This window comes from Dunckerocampus dactyliophorus, chromosome 7, assembly GCF_027744805.1.
Source record: "Dunckerocampus dactyliophorus isolate RoL2022-P2 chromosome 7, RoL_Ddac_1.1, whole genome shotgun sequence".
NCBI lineage: Eukaryota > Metazoa > Chordata > Actinopteri > Syngnathiformes > Syngnathidae > Dunckerocampus > Dunckerocampus dactyliophorus.
In genome coordinates, this window is record NC_072825.1 from 29,768,395 (window position 1) to 29,788,485 (window position 20,091).

General features: G+C 42.6%; 1 protein-coding gene across 2 annotated transcripts; it reads left to right on the forward strand.

Annotated features, from left to right (window-relative positions):
* The first annotated feature begins 28 nt into the window (after window positions 1-28).
* flcn (folliculin) lies at window positions 29-18,095 on the forward strand. Of its 2 annotated transcripts, none has more exons than XM_054781239.1 (12): window positions 29-222; window positions 332-541; window positions 2,450-2,608; window positions 2,725-2,946; window positions 3,019-3,185; window positions 6,126-6,217; window positions 8,710-8,849; window positions 8,939-9,052; window positions 13,563-13,686; window positions 13,747-13,869; window positions 15,435-15,537; window positions 16,284-18,095. In XM_054781239.1, the coding sequence occupies exons 2-12, from the start codon at window positions 332-334 to the stop codon at window positions 16,489-16,491; spliced, it is 1,662 nt and encodes a 553-aa protein (XP_054637214.1). In that variant the 5' UTR covers window positions 29-222; the 3' UTR covers window positions 16,492-18,095. The 2 variants fall into 2 exon arrangements, with proteins under 2 accessions (XP_054637214.1, XP_054637215.1); XM_054781240.1 differs by having other exon boundaries at window positions 2,450-2,596.
* The last annotated feature ends 1,996 nt before the right edge of the window (window positions 18,096-20,091 follow it).

Consider the following 20,091-nt stretch of genomic DNA (forward strand, 5'->3'; position numbering starts at 1 on the left):
CCGAGTTGGAGCGCGTGACTGTTATCACGTGATATGGTGACGTCACGTTAGCGACTGTAGCAGTCAGGAGGTACAAAACGCAATGAAAGTTAGCCGCTGTTCAGCTAAAGTGAACATTTTCTGTATCTAATATTCTTCAACATGCTACTGTTCAAGCCGTAGGGTAACATAGCGGCTATTGGATTGGTATGTTTTGTCAAGTCGCATGAGTGAACGCTGAAGGTGAGGCGTGCTGTGGTGATCAGTGCTGGTTAAAACCGTCTTAAACTAGTTGAAGTGAGAAAACCAAATGTGTTTGTTATTCAATTCAAACTCCATCTCCCCCGTTTAGATGAATGCTCTGGTGGCTCTCTGTCATTTCTGTGAGCTCCATGGCCCTCGGACACTGTTCTGTACAGAAGCTTTGCACCCTCCGTCCCCGTCGCCTTCGTCCTCGCAGGCAGGCGCTGCAATGCCCGGCGACAGAGATGCTGACCGGGAGGGTGAAGGACTCACCATGAGGGCCAACAGCTCAGCCACACAGAGAGGAGAGATGTGCGAGGTGAGCTTGGGACACCGTGCGCATTCAGCATCACGCTGATCACTGAGTTGACCCCCTTACAAAGTCATCAACAGTCCAGAATCTTTATGGCAGGCTTATTTTAACACAGAGACCTGAAGGTTTTGTAGGCCGTCGCTTGGCAACTCCAAGTTTCAGCTCCCGACAAAGATTTTTGGTGGGATTAAGGTCCGGAGATTTAGTAGGGCCACTCCAGTATCTTAATGTGCTTCTTCTTGAGCCGCTCAGTTGGTGCCTTGACCGCATGATTTAGGCGATTAATGCTGGGAGATCCGTCCACGACCCATCTTGAGAGGCTGAGGCCAGGAGGTACTCATGCAAGAATGTTTACACGTAGGCATGGTGGAGTTGGGGTCATATTCAGCATTTCTCTGCCAAAGAGCTTTCACCCGAGCCTCGTCTGAGTCTTTCAGGTGTTCAGTAGCAAACTTCAGATGGGCCTGTGCAAGTGGATCTCAACCCATTACACCCAAGTGGTTTTCTTAGTGACTGTGCTCCCAACGCCGTGGAGCTCATCAAGCATTTCCTTCCTTGTCACCAAACTCGCAATCATCCTGACCCCAACAGGTAGGGGTGTCACAAGATCTCACAAGATTAAAACGTGGCAAGATTTCTCCTTCAGGCACTCGGCTTTGTCACGTTTTAATTTTGTAATCCGTACCGGAAACGTGATCAGTTGTGCACATGCGCAACACCTACGTCACTTGCAAATTTTTACGACAGTGCTTCTGCAATGTCAAGTGCTGTGATATAATTATTAGCATTTTTTTAATGTATAAACGGTCAATAACCATACTTCATATATGTAATATATTGGGGGGTTATTTTATTAATGACTCTTATTAAAAGACGTTTTAGCATGCGGATGTTTCTATTGTCTTTATTCTAAAATCCTAAAAGCTTGGTCATCTGGGACGGGCTCAGAGTAGAGCCGCTGCTCCTTCACATCGAGAGGAGCCAGTTGAGGTGGCTCGGGCATTGAGTCCAGATGACTCACGGACGCCTCCTTGGTGAGGTGTTCCGTTCCCGGCATGCCCAGCCGGGATAAGGCCCTGGGGCAGACACGCTGGAGGGATTATGTCTCAAAGTAACACCTTGGTGTCCTCCCGGTGGACCTGAAAGAGGTGGCTGGGGATCGGGAAGTCTGGACTTCTCTATTGAGACCACTGCCCCGGGACCCGGACCCGGATAAGCGGAAGAAAATGGATGGAATGATGATCCATTCAAACATATCTTGCTGTGCTTTGGTCTGTATTGTTTTATTGGTAAAAAAAAACAACTCAAAATAGTTTATGGAACTAAGAAAAGAGAGCTTATAATTTATCCACTTGCACCATGTATATGATATAAGGAAAATAAAAAAAGATTGATGATGTTGTAATTTCTCCAATCTTAATAATGTTTTTTGGAAGTGTGGGGCCGAGCGGATGTAGACGCGTTTTGCACATGCGTAGAACGCGTTTCCGGCACGGATTGCGTAGTGACATGGGGTGTCTGGCTTGTATGGTGTCATCGGTTTATCCTTCACAACCCTACGATATAGCCAAGCTGATATACCACAACAGAAAAAAACCCCAATCATATCAAATATGTGAAAATGGTGTTCTTAACCAACAAGAAGATAATTAAGGTAATAAAATCACGTGCTTATGCGTTACGCTTGATGCGCTTACCCAGGCGGAAGAAAAGGTACTTCCCACCAACTGCGTATTGTTTAGCCTAGATCTCAATAATTATTTATTTTCCACCTCAAATGAATGAAATAGCAAAGTATCCATATTTTGAGAATTAATTAGAGAATTAATTTTAGAGCATGAAAAGCAGTTCTTATGTAAAAAAATCAGCAGGGGATGAATGACATGTCTGAAGAGTGTTCCTTTCCCCTCACAGGGGTGTCGCTCCCTCCCTGCACATCACCCGGGTTTCATGAGCATTGACGACGAGACGGGCATTCGCTTTCTGAGCCACCAGCATCCACGGCAGCCGCAGCTCTTTAGCGTAGTGCGCCAGGCCTGCGTGCGCAGCCTCAGCTGTGAGGTAACTGGTGACGTATGTTCTACATGTATGTGTGTGTGAGTCACACATCTCATGCACTCCCATTCAGCTAGGACACCACGCCTTATGCGCTCCTCACACTGATTCACTGTCCCGTCTCTGTTTGCAAGGTGTGTCCCGGGCGTGAAGGGCCAATTTTCTTTGGGGATGAGCAACACGGTTTTGTATTCTCGCACACCTTCTTCATTAAAGATAGTCTGGCCAGAGGATTCCAGCGCTGGTACAGTATCGTCATGGTGGCCATGGATAGGATTTACCTCATTAACTCTTGGCCTTTCCTGTTGCGGCACCTTCGACTCACCATACAGAGCCTGCAAAGCACCGCCCTGAAGGTCGGCCCGCTCTCTGCAGATCGATCCAAAGACAATGAAACGACTAACTATTTCCCCGACTTCCTCTGTCAGGTGTTTGATGGCGAGCAAGGTGTTTGCCCCCAGAGAGCAGTGAGGATGAACAGTGTCTTCTCACCTGCAGTCTTCCCACACCAAAGGAGTGGCAACGCAGCCCGGTCCCTGACATCCCTCACGCAGCATCCCAACCTGTGGGCCAGCCTGCACTCCTCCTTCAGTTGGTGAGCTCCTCACATTGGTTGACATCACCAAAACTAGCCATTGCTTGCACATTTACTTGTGACTTTGGTCAGAGTTTTCATGTGTTTTCACACTGTGTGCGCACAGTGGCCCCTAACTTAGAAGTTAAAAGTTACAACGCAAGCAGAAAATGTAGGGGCGCACACTGACATGGACTTGCAAAAAATATCCCCATTTTCTTTCATTTTCACAGTATTACTGATAAATACTCAAACAATAAAGGCCAACTGGCTTCTCTATCCAGCCTGTTTGTGTCCCTAGCCTCATTGGTGGCATCATATACCTGTACAGTACATCACAACTCACAACTTTCCTTCTTCTTCTTTGGTGTTTGTCTCCTTTTTTTCCTCTTTTAGGAGTTAGTAGCTCATTTGCACGTTACTGTACTGCCTTTAATCCTACCCCCTCTCCATATCACATCCATAGCTAATACATACAAGTATGTTCACTTCCTGTATTCAACATACACAAATTCACTATTTACATTATTCTTTCATACAATCAAAGCAGTTTATTCGATTTGTTGATTTCAAGGAATTTTCACCTCTCGCCAATCTGTGTTAAAGGAGAGCGTGTAAGCAAGCTGTTCTGAGCCTGTGTTAGTCAGGAAATCACCAAAATAGTGCAAACAGCATCGACAGCAGAGCTCTTGCCATGTACGTCCTTTTCAGTCAACAGCAAGGGAAAAAAAACATGGGAAGTTAATTGTTTAATAATAGTTAATTGTTTAATAATCTATTTGTGTTTTATGTGGCTAATTATACTTTATTTACAAAGCACCTCTCCACTCTTACAGTGTGCTCTTTGTCTTTATGCTATTTTGTGATCATTTGTCATTAAATACAGGCATCATGTCTGAATTGAACACTTATAATAACTAGAGTACTAAGAGTAAAGCAAACACTCTTTGGTGAGCTATTCTACTGATCAGACCTTGAGCTACTGGTAATTCAGGAGCTACCTGTTAAGATCTGTGATAGCATCACTATTTTAACCCAGATACACAACTAGTGTTTTGAAGAGAAGACATCGTTATTATAATGGTACCGAGAAAGCAAGATTGTTAAGTGACACTTAAAAAAAAGTAAGTTAGCATGTATCCCATAAACATGACAGCCATCCTAGCTTCCCCGTGGGACAAAAACGAGATCTGAACGAACCACATTGCTTGTGTCACTGTGGTTAAAAAAAAAAGTGCCATTTGGAGTTTGTGGACCAGAGGCTAGGCAGATAACTATAGCTAGGTAGCTAGCTGCTGCCAGAGAGACAGTGGAGCCAGACAAAATGTGTAAACAAAGATGGTAGAAAAGTCAAACTTCAACGTGAGCAATCACACACGCTGGCACGGATAGGCTTAGACTGTGACAAACTGTCCTCAATTGACTATTTTGCATTCTCACACTAATAAGGGACGTCTCTTGTCAACTCGATATGGACAACTATTTTTATCTGGTCGCACATGCGCCAAACAGATGAAAAATTTACTCTAGTCGCAAAATGCGACAATTTAGTCGCAGTCTGGAGCCCTGCAACGGCATTAATGGAGTGAGCCCTTTTGTCAGTCATAAGGTCTCTTTGTCTCAGTGGGTGGAGGCGGGGCCACTAGCATAACACACAGAGTGTAGAAGTGTCTGTGTAGGCTCTCAGTCGTACAGGAGTTGTCCATCGAGGAAAAGGCTTCTTGAGACGTCATCTGTACTTCTGTGAAGAAGGTGTCGGACGTTTCGCTCCTCATCCGAAGAGCTTCGTCAGCGAACTAATAAGTGCTGGTAGCTTAGGCCTTAAATACAGTAAGAGTGGGCGGAATTGGTGTGCCAACACCCTCCTCCTATTGGTTCCTTACACTAAGCCTGGGCGGAGTAGTGGTATAATCCTATCCTGCTATTGACACCTCCGATAAAAGGGAAGTGTCGCTCCCTGAATAGGAGGAGGGTGTTGGCACACCAATTCCGCCCACTCTTACTGTATTTAAGGCCTAAGCTACCAGCACTTATTAGTTCGCTGACAAAGCTCTTCGGATGAGGAGCGAAATGTCCGACACCTTCTTCACAGAAGTACAGATGACGTCTCAAGAAGCCTTTTCCTTGAGAGTGTAGAAGTGTGTTACATAGTAGAAATTATATTAGTAGATGGCAACATATTGTCATATTTTTTCATTGTACTTTTCTTAAAAGTAATGTTCAAACCTTAGTCTCATCTCGTAGACCCAATCTCGTATATCGTCTTGTCTCTTGAGTGTTTTGTGACACCCCTAATTACGAATATAATTTCAAGAGACAAAGAGACTGTATGACTAACAAAAGGGCTCACTCTGTTCATGCCGTTGTTCTATGGAACAAACGTGCCAAGGTGCTGAAAGCAATGCACAGACTGAATCCTCTTCCTGCCTGTTTGGAGGCGAGAGACGAGGAAAGCAGACCCGCACGGCAACGGCAATATATTTTTGTGCAATTAATTCATTTGTTTATTATGGACCCGGGCATAGTGGCCTGAACGAACAATGTTACATTTATTTCTTGTAATAGTACATGACCATTGTCAGAACTTATTTTCCCAAATTCCAAGTTTCTTGTGATGACAATAGGGTTAGTTTCGCTTTTTTTTATTTTGTATTAATTATACTGATTATAATCCCTCAAGGGGAAGTTAGGAGTAAAAAAACAAAAGCAAAAAAATACTTGAGCATTGTTTTGTTTTTCCAGTATTATGCTGCCATGTATAATACTCCTAGTAGGATTACTCCTGAATATCATATTAAAGTATAATAATATCTACAGGCAAAAGTTGACGTCATGGAGTTCACGTGTTGTTGAAAGGCCAAAACCATCAAGACAAAATACATTCCTGTTATTTGTTTTGCATTTGAACACGTTGCTATGAGTCATTCACATGGAAAGTCTCAGCATCTATTTCCTTTCCAGGCTGCTGAAGGCCTGTGGTAGTCGTCTGACAGAGAAGCTTCTAGAAGGAGCCCCCACTGAAGACACACTGGTGCTCATAGAGCGACAGACAGGTAGAAAGTCACCTCTGTGTTTTCTCATCAGAGACATATTTCAGCTTGTAAACAAGAGGCTGTGTTGTAGAAGATGTCAAATAACCATAAGCCAGAAGAATATACACTACATGCTTTATATATACAGTGGTGTGAAGAAGTGTTTGCCCCCTTCCTGATTTCTTATTTTTTGCATGTTTGAGATGATCAAACAAATGTAAATATTAGTCAATGACAAAACAACTGAACACAAAATGCAGTTTTTAAATGAAACTTAAGGGAGGAAAAAAATCTAAACCGACATGACCCTGTCTGAAAAAGTGATTGCCCCTCTGTTAAAACATAACTTAACTGAGATTAATTGAGATTTATGAGTGTGGAAAAGGTTATAAAGCTATTTCTAAAGCTTTGGGACTCCAGCGAACCACAGTGAGAGCCATTATCCACAAATGGCCAAAACATGGAACAGTGGTGAACCTTCCCAGAGCGCAGCGACGACTCATCCAAGAGGTCACAAAAGACCCCACAACAACATCCAAAGAACTGCAGGCCTCACTTGCCTCAGTTAAGGTCAGTGTTCATGACTCCACCATAAGAAAGACACTGGGCAAAAACGGCCTGCATGGCAGAGTTCCAAGACCAAAACCCCTGCTGAACGAAAAGAACATTAAGGCACATCGAATTTTTGCCAGAAAACATCTTGATGATCCCCAAGACATTTGGGAAAATACTCTGTGGTGTGATGAGACAAAAGTTGAACTTTTTGGAAGGTGTGTGTCCCATTACATCTGGCGTAAAAGTAACACCGCATTTCAGAAAAAGAACATCATAGCAACAGTAAAATATGGTGGTGGTAGTGTGATGGTCTTCAGGACCTGGAAGACTTGCTGTGATGAATGGAAGCATGAATTGTGCTGAAGGAGAATGTCCGGCCATCTGTTGGTGACCTCAAGCTGAAAGCAACTTGGGTTCTGCAGCAGGACAATGATCCAAAACACACCAGCAAGTCCACCTCTGAATGGCTGAAGACTTTGGAGTGGCCTAGTCCAAGTCCTGACCTGAATCCTATTGAGATGCTGTGGCATGAGCTTAAAAAGGTGCTTCATGCTGGAAAAGCCTCCAATGTGGCTGAATGACAACAATTCTGCAAAATTCCTCCCCAGCGCTGTAAGAGACTCATTGCAAGTTATCACAAACGCTTGATTGCAGTTGTTGCTGCTAAGGGGGCCCAACCACTTATTAGCTTTAGGGGGAAATCACTTTTTCACACAGGACCATGTAGCTTTGGATTTATTCTCTCCCTTAATAATAATTAATTCAGTCATTTCATTCAGTTAATTTAAAAACTGCATTTTGTTTTCAGTTGTGTTGTCATTGACTAATATTTAGATTTGTTTGATTTGTAACATTTAACTGTGACAAACATGAAAAAAAAGAAATCATGAAACACTTTTTCACACCACTGTAATTACAAAGTGCAGTGGAACCTTGGTTAGCATCATTAAGAAGGTCCTACTTTAACGCAAACTTACTTATACCAAATCCATTTTTTCCAGAAGAAATCGTGGAAATCCAATTCATTCATCCCAGAAAACCGAAAAGGCTAACACAAAACACATCTTGTACTTTTACATGCATAAAACAATGGTAAAAGCATATGAATGGTGAATGAAAGGCATAAATGAACATTTAAGCTTCCCAATGACCCCGGCCCTCAGTGCTTAACTTTGTAGGTCGTCATGTGCACACATGTGTTGTTGGTGTGACAATGCAGAATGAACTGTGTTAGTTAGCAAAGAACTAAGTCCACAACAAAGTCCACCACTAATGACATCATAGCCTGGCGACGGATCTGACCTCCGTTTCCTGTTTCCATGTATTAGCAAGATAATAGGCTGCTATCAAGGACATTTTGTGATAAAAATACATTGAGGACACAGTTTCACTCGCACAGTGTATTAATAACAGGATGCACGCCATATCGTAAGCTACTCTGAAATTGTACGCAAATCGGGACAAAATGTTACATTAACAAACATTAACAAAAAGGAAATTCAAACTTTATAATTTACCGAAAAGGATGAGGATGTGGTATTGCTATCCTTTGGGGCTGAAAAAATGTCAGTGTGGATTGACACTATCATGCAGTCTCATTTCTAAACAACCAAAAAACAGTGCCATTTTACTCCAGGTCTCACAGGTCTCACGCTGGCTCCTTGCTCTCCCCGCCCTTAGAGAGCCTCTCTGATGTCATTGGAAGTTTGTTTAAAGCAGGCAATGAGGAGTGTAATAATGATGATAATGGTATTTGACCATGGTGTGGCAAGAAAATCATGATTGACATTTTCTCTCAGAATGGTGCAGCCCTACTATCAAGATGAGGAAATAGATGAGTGCCAATGGTGCAAATAACTTGTGTTGACGTGTTTACTGTGGAATATCCTTGAATTTAAAGCGCAACACTTATCTAGAACCTTTTGAGTTACTGCTTTATCTTCCTTGGTTCCAAAAAGAGCAAGAGGAGGAAATGAGCTGCTGGGAAGGAGCCGAAGGGAGCGTTTCCAAACCACTGACGCACCAATCAGACGTGGAGCTGGGCCACCACGATGAGGCGCCCGGGCCGAGGTTTAGGTCACTGAGGCATCTGAGACAGGTTTAAAAAAGAAACTTAGTTGATGTTTGTGTTTTACTGACACATAGCGTAGCTGTGTTTACCAGCTCAAAGTCTGACGTGTCCTGCAGGTGCTCGGTGCTGCCGACTTCCGGCAGGTGGCGTGGCACGTGCTCATGGGGAATCAAGTCATTTGGAGAAGCACCGACGCCGGGCTCATCCAGTCTGCTTTTACAGTACTCAAGGTACTTCAACATATCCTGCTTAACAATCACCATATACCTGGGGCCGCATACGGAAACATTGGAGAATGTAGGGGCCGCTTGGATAAAACTAATTTTAATATTAGTCAATGACAACACAACTGAACACAAAATGCAGTTTTTAAATGAAACTTTTTATTATTAAGGGAGACAAAAAATCCAAAACTACATGTCCCTGTGTAGAAAAGTGATTTCCCCTTAAAGCTAATAACTGGATGGGTCACTCTGAGCAGCAATGAGTCTCTTACAGCGCTGGGGAGGAATTTTGCACAATTGTTGTCATTCAGCCACATTGGAGGCTTTTCCAGCATGAAGCGCCTTTTTAAGGTCATGCCACAGCATCTCAATAGGATTCAGGTCAGGACTTGGACTAGGCCACTCCAAAGTCTTCAGCCATTCAGAGGTGGACTTGCTGGTGTGTTTTGGATCATTGTCCTGCTGCAGAACCCAAGTTGCTTTCAGCTTGAGGTCACCAGCAGATGGCCGGACATTCTCCTTCAGCAGAATTCATGCTTCCATTTATCACAGCAAGTCTTCCAGGTCCTGAAGCAGCAAAACAACCCAAGACCATCACACTACCACCACCATATTTTACTGTTGCTATGATGTTCTTTTTCTGGAATGCGGCATTACTTTTACACACACCTTTTAAAAAGTTCAACTTTTGTCTCATCAGACCACAGAGTATTTTCCCAAAGGTTTTGGGGATCATCAAAATGTTTTTTGGCAAAATTGAGGCGAGCCTTAATATTCTTTTTGTTCAGCAGTGGTTTTGGTTTTGGAACTCTGACATGCAGGCCGTTTTTGCCCAGTGTCTTTCTTATGGTGGAGTCATGAACACTGACCTTAACTGAGGCAAGTGAGGCCTGCAGTTCTTTGGATGTTGTTGTGGGGTCTTTTGTGACCTCTTGGATGAGTCGTCGCTGTGCTCTTGGGGTCATTTTGGTTGGCCGGCCACTCCTGGGAAGGTTCACTTGATAAAAAGTTTAATTTAAAAAGTGCATTTTGTGTTCAGCTGTGTTGTCATTGACTAATAAAACTTTTTTGATGATCTGAAACATTCAAGTGTGACAAACATGCAAAAAACTAAGAAATCAGGAAGGGGGCAAACACTTTTTCACACCACTGTATGTTAGGGTTATCATGAGATGATACACAAGATTGGGTCTATGAGGAGACAGGACAAGATTTTAACATGACTTTTAATTTACTTTTACAGTCAACCGCAATCCAAAGTAAAAGTACAATAAAAAGTACAATAGACCATCAGTGAACAAAAGAAACACATGATTCTGCTGCAACCACAATTTGCAAAAATTAAAAAATATATATCAATTAAATATCAGTGTTTTAGAACCAATAAACATGTACCTTGCCGTCAGTATAAAAAATGAAAAAAAACAAAAAACTGCTGGTGGCAGGTGACGTGGTGTGATCATACGGTGTGTGATGACGTGTGCTATGTTTGACAGTGGATGGTGTGAACATGCTACGGTAAGTTTTAATTCTTATGTTTTATTGTTAGAAGCAGAAATGAGTGTTGTGGATGTAAAATGAGACAGGCAGAACCACCGAGTGCCACCCCCCCACACACCACCGGGTTGATAGACTTTTACACGGGAACTGGAGTAGATGTGTGTGCACCGCAGCCCATTCACGTGTACATACCTCTTCTCTTTCAGTTGTAAAATTGCGAGATCTTGCACCCTTGTCTCGGTACAGTTGCCTTTCTGTTTTGTGCAGTCCATGTGTTTGTTACGCCGTGGATCTCCTGGCACAGCAACTCTGATATAAACAAATGCTGTTGACCTAAAATGGCACCCGCTACTCCCAACATGTGCGCAGTCATGTGCAAGTAGGGTGAGATTTTGTCTTCGGGTGCGTGAGCCAAGGCAAAATTTTTGCAAACATTTTGGATGTTCACCAAGAACGGTGCTAACCAGGGCGGACATTAACCGAGGCACCGCTGTATATGGTGGCCGGCAAATTGATCAAGTCCCTTTTTAATTTATGGTGTGATGAATTAATTTCTTTATTAACGCAAGACTTTTTTTTTTTTCCGAACGAGAAATCTCTTCACATTTTGATCTGGTAAGATAATTTTTGTCTTCATAGTTTGCCTTTATTCTCCTCGTATTTAGTCGTGATCGAGTGAGTCCTTCAAAATAAAAGCACGGCAGAAAAATAACACTATTTCACCACAGTCGGCAGCCGCATCTTAACACCAGCAAGCATGCAAACACATTTTATGTCGGCTTGGATTTAAGCGGGTGCTTTTTAGTTATAAGAAGAACTCGGTGGACCAGGACTTGATGACTTAGTCGACATAGTCGGGTTGGTGACATAAGTAAAGATGATGGAACGGATTCATTGGATTTCTCAGGGACAGGAGTGTTTGTTTGACAAAAATGAGTCAACTCGCATTCCAATTGTGTTTGACATTGTAATCATATCATTGAATACAGCAACTAGGTGAAAGGCAATTGATTAAAGGTTACCAACAACCAGGATAATAAGAATGCAGTTTTAGGAGTGTTGTAAGGATGTGAAAGATTATGATTAAGTTCCAGTGCCCCACCCTGATGTGTCCTTTGCCTCTACATGTGTGGCTGCCGACCTACTACTGCCAAACGCACAAACAAGCCTGAGCGTGCAGACATTATCAGCCTCCCTGCTCCAAATTTCTTTCAAATGGGCAGGTCTGCTTTTGTAGAGGTCTGCGACGTATTGTAAAAATACAAATAAACCAGAAAACATAACACAAACAACAGCAATAATAAAAATGTTGATACTGATAATACTAATTGTAGTACAACCACATCTCCTATCACTTTCCCACTTTCTCTTTATCAGTGTTACTAGCCTCCTGGAGGCTTTTCATATGACTTGTAATGTTTTTTAGAAGTTGCTAAGGAAGTATCATATTACACTATTGACGGGAGTTGCATAAGAAAAGATAAACACTTTTTGTTTGATCTGCCTACGGTATCTGACAAGTGAGCATTTTCATTCCAATATATACTACTGCGAGGAAACAAATATATTTTAGAGTACAGATGCACAATATCTTTTCTTTTAAATCCAATACCGATAACTTCTGCTTCTCAAGACCAATATGGTACCAGTGTCCAATAACTTTTTTTAAAATTTACATTTAAGGTGAATGTTTGTTTACAAGTGAGCTCAGCGGAAATTACAACAAGCCGTTAACGTCACAGGCACGAGGAAAAAAAGGAGCGCTTGATTTGCTCACTTGCACAGTACTGTGTAATATCGCCTCATAGGAGCCTTTTTAAAAATAAAAAAAAAATGTATCTGTTATCAGAATTATATTTTATTTGATCAGATTAATCGGTATAAAGTCATAATTCCCTGATGTCGGCCCCATAATTATTGTGCACCTGTGCTACAGAGTAGTCAGTGTAAAATATGACTGGACCAACAAACTTTTTTTATTTAACGAAGCCAAAACAATACAGGAGCATTTTGGAAATGTCCCACAAAATGATGCTAAACGAGATAGTCAACATTTTTTGGGAGCAAATGTTATGAAAATTTATAATAATAATAATAATAATAATAAATAACAATACAGTGTTCCCTTGTTTATCGCGGGGGATAGGTTCCCAAAATAGTCAAATTCGCGAAGTAGCAACTTAATTTTTTTACGATCATTATTATTATATATGTTCTAAGACCCCCTCACCATACACTTTGTACACTTTTCTCAGACAGACAAAGTTGAAACCTTCTTTTAAATTTTAATGATCAACCTATGAGGTTGGACACAAGAAATTATGAAGTCACTCGTGTGTTTCACTCCTCCTCGTGTGTTTCTCTCTCTGCGAGGTGCTGCCAGGCGGGCAGTGTGTCCATGGCTCTGCCTTCTTGGCGCTGGTCAGAGGCTGGGTTGCATTGTGGTGGGGTTTGTGCAGCTTTCAGGACCTGCATTGCACGGCGGTTCGGAGGTGGAGCCGTCACTCGCTAGGAAAGATGAATTCCAACATGCACTGTGTCATTGCAAAGCAGAGCATGATTTTTTATTTTTTTATACCCTTTTTCTTCTGAAGTTTAATGAAGCATGGCAGCATATCATGCATTGTCTTCCTGATCAAACACACTTTTTTTCCTAAATCTTGGCCATTTCAGTTGTTAATAGCAACATAACTTTTTAGCAACTTCTTTGGCAAGATAATTGTTGTCTTGCCCACAGTCAAGCATGGTGGTGGTAGAATCATGGCATAGGGCTGCATGAGTGCTGCCAGCTCTGGATGTGGAGCTGTGGTTCATTGAGGGGAAAGGTGAATTCCAACATGTGCCAACAAAGACACCATTTGGACATTGGCCATTGTGCTGTCTATAGTGTTGTTCCTTGAGAGGATATCCTGTCATAAAAACGCATGCTGGTGTACTCACTGTGGTGCGATATTGTTTATTTTTCCATGAACCCCCAAAAAAACATGTGAATGGTGTGTGTGTCTGTTCTCGTCAGACCTTGCTGCCAGTGGGCTGTGTGCGTTCAGTCCCGTACAGCGCTCACTACGAAGAGGCCTACAAGTGCAACTTCCTGGGTCTGAGGCCAGATGTGGCCGTTCCACCCCATGTCAGCTCCTCAGGTAAGACACGAGCACGGACATTCCCCGTGCCGTCAATCTCACCTTCCTTTCGTCCTGCAGAGTTTTCGGTGCTGGTGGACGTCAGCTCAGAGACGAGCTGTCAGAGCGCGTCCTCAGAAGACAACATCTGTTCTTTTTATCAGTTCAGCATCAGCAGTGCCAACACGCAACCCACAGACAAAGGTAAGCACACCACACGGAACAACACAGCTACCAGCGGGAGACTTTAGCATTTATTAGCACTCGGTCATCTTTATCCTTCACGATGGTCATGGCAGTACCGGAATAATGACCGGTATCGGCAGGCGTGTTTTTAGCATTTTCTTTGTCACTTTCATGGTAATGGCTTTCCTTTTCTTTGATGCACTGCCGCTTGGGAGACACAACGGAGTGTAAAAAAAGTAATAACAAGTGATGTCATGTAACTCGTTTTAAATCATTTATGGGAGCCACAAAAGGTCGTAACACGTTTTGTAACAACCATGTCCAACACTAATAACCTTTTTTTTTTTTAAATGGAGAAAAATAAAAAACGGCGTCAGAATTGTCCTAGTGGCTTCCATTTCCCACATTTTATCGAGTGTATTTTTTCCAATTTTAACCACTTTGATGAGCTAAAAAAGTTAACATATGGACCACAATAACCTGCTTGTAAAGAAATAACTATATACAATAACAATAACAACTATAACTATGATAATGTAACCTGTTTTTTAACATATGATTTCTTCACATAGTGTTTGTTTCCTCAACTGCAGAGACTACCAGGCGTCTGTTAGAGGTGAAGAGTTCACTAGAGGGGTGGCCTTTGTTCCCTCAAATGCATTTTTTAAATTATACATTTAACTTTAATTATAATATTATCATAAAAAATATACAGAGAAAAATTATATAGGATATAGTATAGTTTATAGTATAGTATATACTGTAGGATATTCATCAAATAATAATTATGTACACACTCCTGATGAAAATGTTCAGAGCAGTCGAAGAATGTGAAGAATGTACATTTTGCACTGTTGGATCTTAGGGAGGGTCTAAGTAGAGCCTGAAAATGCAAAAAGAAGAAATGGGAGTGAGACAAAAAAGCAATTTATTGCAAGCAAGCATTAAAGTGAAATAGACTGTTCATCAACCTAGAAGAGAAATAACATGTTGGGGAAAAAAAGGAGTGAGTAAAAAAAAAAAAAGAAAAAAAAAGGGAGTGCCGTTTTTGTGAATGAGGTGAAAATGGGTTTGGGCTCGCTTGATGCCAGTGTTTCCAGGAGGCTAGTGGGAACGTTGTTCCAGGTGGTGAAGATGGTTTCACGGAGGGCATCCACTGTCTGGAACTGATGGCCATTTTTGTAAATCCATCCCCAAACTTTCTCCATTGGATTTAGATGAGAGGAACACGCAGGATGGTCCAAAAGAGCGAGCTTATTCCTCTGGAAGAAGTCCTTTTTTAAGTGCAGCGTTGTACTGTTGAAAAGCCAATCATTACCACACAGACGAGGGCCTCCAGTCATGAGAGATGCCCCCTGCGACATCTCCGCATAGCCATCTGATGTTTGACGCCCCTGCACAACTTGAAGCTCCATTGTTCCATTGAAGGATCATGATGGCGCCGTGACACTAAATCACATTCACTCCACATTTTTGCCTTTTACAGGCTGTGCGCTGAAAACAGCCTGTTTCGCTTGAATGCTTCATTGCAATAAATTGCTAACTGTAAGTGTCACATGACCATCCTTGTCTTGGTCGTCCAGGTCCGACGTTACTGAACAAGCTGGAGGTGGCCCTGTCCAATGAGAACTTATCTGTGGATGTGGTGTCTCATTGTCTCCTGTGTTTGAAGGAGGAGTGGATGAAGTGAGTCCCATCAAGTTGCTTTTTAAAGGATTTTTGTTTGTTTTTTTAAACAAAGCCTCCCAGGTGCCACAATATGTTGTAGCTTTAATGCTAATGAGCGCCAAGAAGCGTTATTGTGTGCTTTATGGATGTTTCACGTATACACTCGTCCAACAAGGTAGTAACATGAAGGAGTGGGACAAATGTGCTGCAGCGCTAACATTACACTTGAACAGCAACATCATGTTAGGTTAGCATATTTGCTGAATAAGAACAAAATGACCAAACTTACATCTCCCACACTGCCTGGCAGACATTTATTTTAAGATGTGTAGTGAAGCCCTTTTTATTGTGGCCCGAGCAATAGTGATGGAAAGAAATATTTTTATTATTATTAGTATTGTAAAAAAAAAATAAAAAGGTATTTCCGGGTTCCAGAACACAAACGGGTCAAAAACATCTCAAGAGCCCATGTTTGCAAACAAACAGGACGTCAGCCATTTTGGTTTGGACCGGCCGTTTTGGAACCAAATTAGGGGTCGTATAGGGACTTTGAGCCCAAATGAGACGGTATCATGTCCGTGAGGAGGGACGTCATGAAAATACGGAGATATACGGAACGTTTCAACAAGGTGCTCGTAAAGAGTTTTAATGTTTTTGTTGTGATGTTTGGCTTAGGGACACATGTTACCGTAAGAACATCACTTTTGCATCATAGTTCATACGTGTCTGTCCTCAACTCACACCACCTTCTCGCCCCTTTCCAGTAAAGTCAAAGTGCTGTTTAAGTTCTCCAAAGTGGACGGGCGGGGCAGGGAGGACACCCAGAAGGTCCTAGCTCTGCTCGGCGCCACCGGGCCCGGCGAGGAGGACAACGTGCGGCTACTCAAGTTCTGGATGACAGGACTCAGCAAAACCTACAAGAGTCATCTGATGAGCGCCGTCCGAGGAGGGGAGAGGAGCCCCAGCCAGTGACAAAGACTGAAAGGGAAAGTGAAAGCAGGAATTCTTTCATGACTTCATGGGTCAGCTGCTTGGGACTTTTTGCCAAATTGAATGAAGGGATGACGCTGGGTTCAAGGACAAGTGCACTCTTTTTGGAATTTTGCCCGTCATCTGCAAGCCTTATGTGAGACATGAATGCACATGTCCTCTTTTCTGTGGGTTCTAAAGATATAAAAACAGATAAAAACAGGCAGCTTAGAATGCACATAATGGGGCGCACCTATTCCACCTATAAAGCCTTCTGAAAAAACCCCCCAAAAATCACCAACAACGCTCCATTTACATAATGTGACCTGCATATTAACCAAGCTAAAGCAACATTGTTTTTCTTATTGTTATTAACATTGTTACGCCCAAGAACTACGTTACTGGCATAGTGACACCTCACCACACCACACCGGCTAGCTACTAGCTTCACCACACACTCGCTCACAATGCCTCAAGCCACTAGCGAAAGGTAACGCTACATACTGGAGCTGCCGCCCCTGCTGCTTTTTGAGTTTGGAAAAGTTAACGTTACAAGCGTTCCTTTCTATGTTGCTTTGTGAAATCAATGCACCCAGGAAGGAAGTTCCGCTAACGCTTCAAATGAGCAAAATACTGTAAGTATTCCATGTTATCATGGACGTACCTGTTACTACATGCTCACAGCATGGATATAAATCCATAAAACCTTGTTGGAGCTTTTTGGAGGTGTTTAAATAGCGGCCTTTCTCTGTGGAATAGGTGTGTCCCATTACTTGCATTAGTTACCTGCCTCTTTTTACCTGTTGGCAAAATTATGACAAGTGAAAATTACAAGTTAAAAAGTCGTAGTTGGGAGATAAAAAGTCGAAGTTATGAGACCAAAAGTCAAAATTTTTAAATAGTTGGAATTATGATATAGGAACGTCATAATTACGACAAAAAGAAATTACAAGATAAAAAGCCAGAATTACAAGAAGTCGAAATTATGAGATAAAAGTTGAAATTACAAGATAAAAAAAGTCAACTATGAAATAAAAAGTCAAAATTATGATATAGGAAAGTCATAATTATGAGAGAAAAAGTCAAAATTACAAGATAGTCAATTATGATAATATTAAAGGTCATAATTATGACATAAAAAGTCAAAATTATGAGATAAAATGTGTAAATTACAACATTTTAAAAAGTCAATTATAAAATAAAATGTCAAAATTATGATATAGGAAAGTCATAATTAGGATTATGACATTAAAAAATTGAAATTATGAGAAAAAATCAAAATTATGGGAGAAAAGTCTAAATTAAAAAATAAAAAGTCAAAATTATGAATTAAAAAGTCGCAATTATGAATTTTTATATATTTAGAATGCACAGAAAACAGAACGACGTGTGTTCATGTCTCATAAGGATTATGGATGATGGGCAAAAAGCCCAAAAAACTTGCACTTTTCCTACAAAGCGCTCATGACACCAAAACACATGTAAACTTATTATTTTAGCCATGAAAAATGATACTGAGGGGTAATACTTTATTTTCTACGTTAGATGTGTGCTCAAATGTTGACTTTTGTGATGTTTTCGGCACTAAAAACGGTCTCTGGAGTCTGGTGCAGAATGTGGAAGTGACGTCACACCCGGGGACGCCCTCTCCATAGTTTCAGTTTTTGTGTTGTGGTGCACTTTTTGTTGAATTTCTCTTATGCCTATTTTTTTGATACTATGCCTGAGCGTTGGATGGCAGGCTTTTGCTCAAACACTCGAGCAGAAGGAGTCCGCGTGTTCACCTTTCCAAAAAGACCTAATTCCCTGCCATACATGGACCAGGCAAGTGCAACAATCGCGAAATGGTCATTGTCAGTGTCGTGCTCGCCACACGTGGAGGACGATTGTTGTGATGCTATTCCTCAGTTAAAGGAAAGTTTGGGACTGCACAAGGACCGACGCAGACGGCCATACAAAAAGTAAAAAACCCAGACAACAGACCGTAGAGGTGAAGTAAATCCACATTTTGTGCTAGATATGTTCTACCAATCTTAGAACATGTCTTTTCATGCCAAATGTCAACGCATACAAGCTAAACAGTCAATCACTGCTCACTGGCCTTGTAACTTCTAGTATGCATCTCTGTGGGAATCACTGCCAGCAAAACATTCCTGTTTGTCCATTCGTCCGTCCATCCATCTTCTTCCGCTTATCCAAGGTTGGGTCACAGGTGCAGCAGCCTAAGCAGGGAAGCCCAGGTTTCCTTACCCTGGCAACTTCGTCCAGTTCCTCCTGGCAGTGCTCGAGGTGTTCCCAGGCCAGTTGAGAGACATAGTCTCTCCAATGTGTGCTGGGTCTTCCCCGAGGCCTCCTACCGGTCGGACGTGCCCTGAACACCTCCCGATCGAGGCGTCCGGGAGGCATCCTGACCAGACACCCGAGCCACCTCATCTGGCTCCTCTCAGTGCAGAGGAGTAGCCCTTCTACTCCGAGTTTCTGCCGGGTGACAGTGCTTCTCACCTTATCTCTAAGGGAGAGTCCAGCCACCCTATGGAGAAAACTCATTTTGGCCGCTTGTCTTTTCGGTCACTACCCAAAGCTCATGACTATAGGTGAGGGTAGGAACGTAGATCCACCACTAAATTGAGAGCTTTTCAGCTTTTCAGCTCCCCGACCCTGAGACGGCACGCCACACTTTTCCAGGTGAGAACCATGGACTCAAACTTGGAGGTGCTAATCATTCGGCTATGAATCGAACCAGTGAGAGTTGAAGGTCACGGCTCGATGAAGCCAGCAGGACCATCCATCCATCCATCCATCCATTTTCTATACCGCCTCTTCCTCATTAGGGTCGCGGGGGCATGCTGGAGCCTATCCCAGCTGACTTCGGGCCAGCAGGACCACATCATCTGCAAAAAGCAGAGACTCGATCCTGCAGCCACCAAACCGGAACCCCTCAATGCCCTGGCTGCATCTAGAGATTCTGTCCATAAAAGTAATGAACAGAATTGGTGACAAAGGGCAGCCCTGGCGGAGTCCAACCCTCACTGGAAACGGGTCCCACTTATTGCCGGCAATGTGGACCAAACTCTGACACCGGTCATACAAGGAACGAACAGCCTAAATTAGGTGGGCAGGTACCCCGTATACCTGGAGTACTCCCCACAGAATTCCTAAAGGAGCACAGTCCAATACCTTCTCCAAGTCCACAAAACACATGTAGACTGGTTGGGCAAACTCCCATCCGCCCTTAAAGACCTTGCCAAGAGTGTAGAGCTGGTCCACAGCTCCAGGACCAAAACCACACTGCTCCTCCTGATTCCAAGATTCAACTATCCGGCACCCCTGAATAGACCTTACCAGGAAGGCTGGGAAGTGTGATCCCACCATGGTTGGAACACACGGTCCGGTCCCCCTTCTTAAAAAGGGAAATTGTCAGACTGCCAATCCAGAGGCACGGCTTCCGACGTCACCATTCCCGTTTGTGATGATTATTAATGTTCTATCAGATGACCAATACACCAGCTGGTGTTGACACATTCATACCGCCTTCACCATCCTTATTGAATGAATGAATGAATGAATGTTTGTGCTGCTTTCATTTTGGACAAATTGACTTAA

Coding starts and splice junctions, on each gene's coding strand:
- flcn (XM_054781239.1), top strand. CDS start 332: ATGAATGCTCTGGTGGCTCTCTGTCATTTCTGTGAGCTCCATGGCCCT. Junction 542..2,449: donor AGAGAGGAGAGATGTGCGAG/GTGAGCTTGGGA, acceptor TTCCCCTCACAG/GGGTGTCGCTCCCTCCCTGC. Junction 2,609..2,724: donor GCTGTGAGGTAACTGGTGAC/GTATGTTCTACA, acceptor TCTGTTTGCAAG/GTGTGTCCCGGGCGTGAAGG.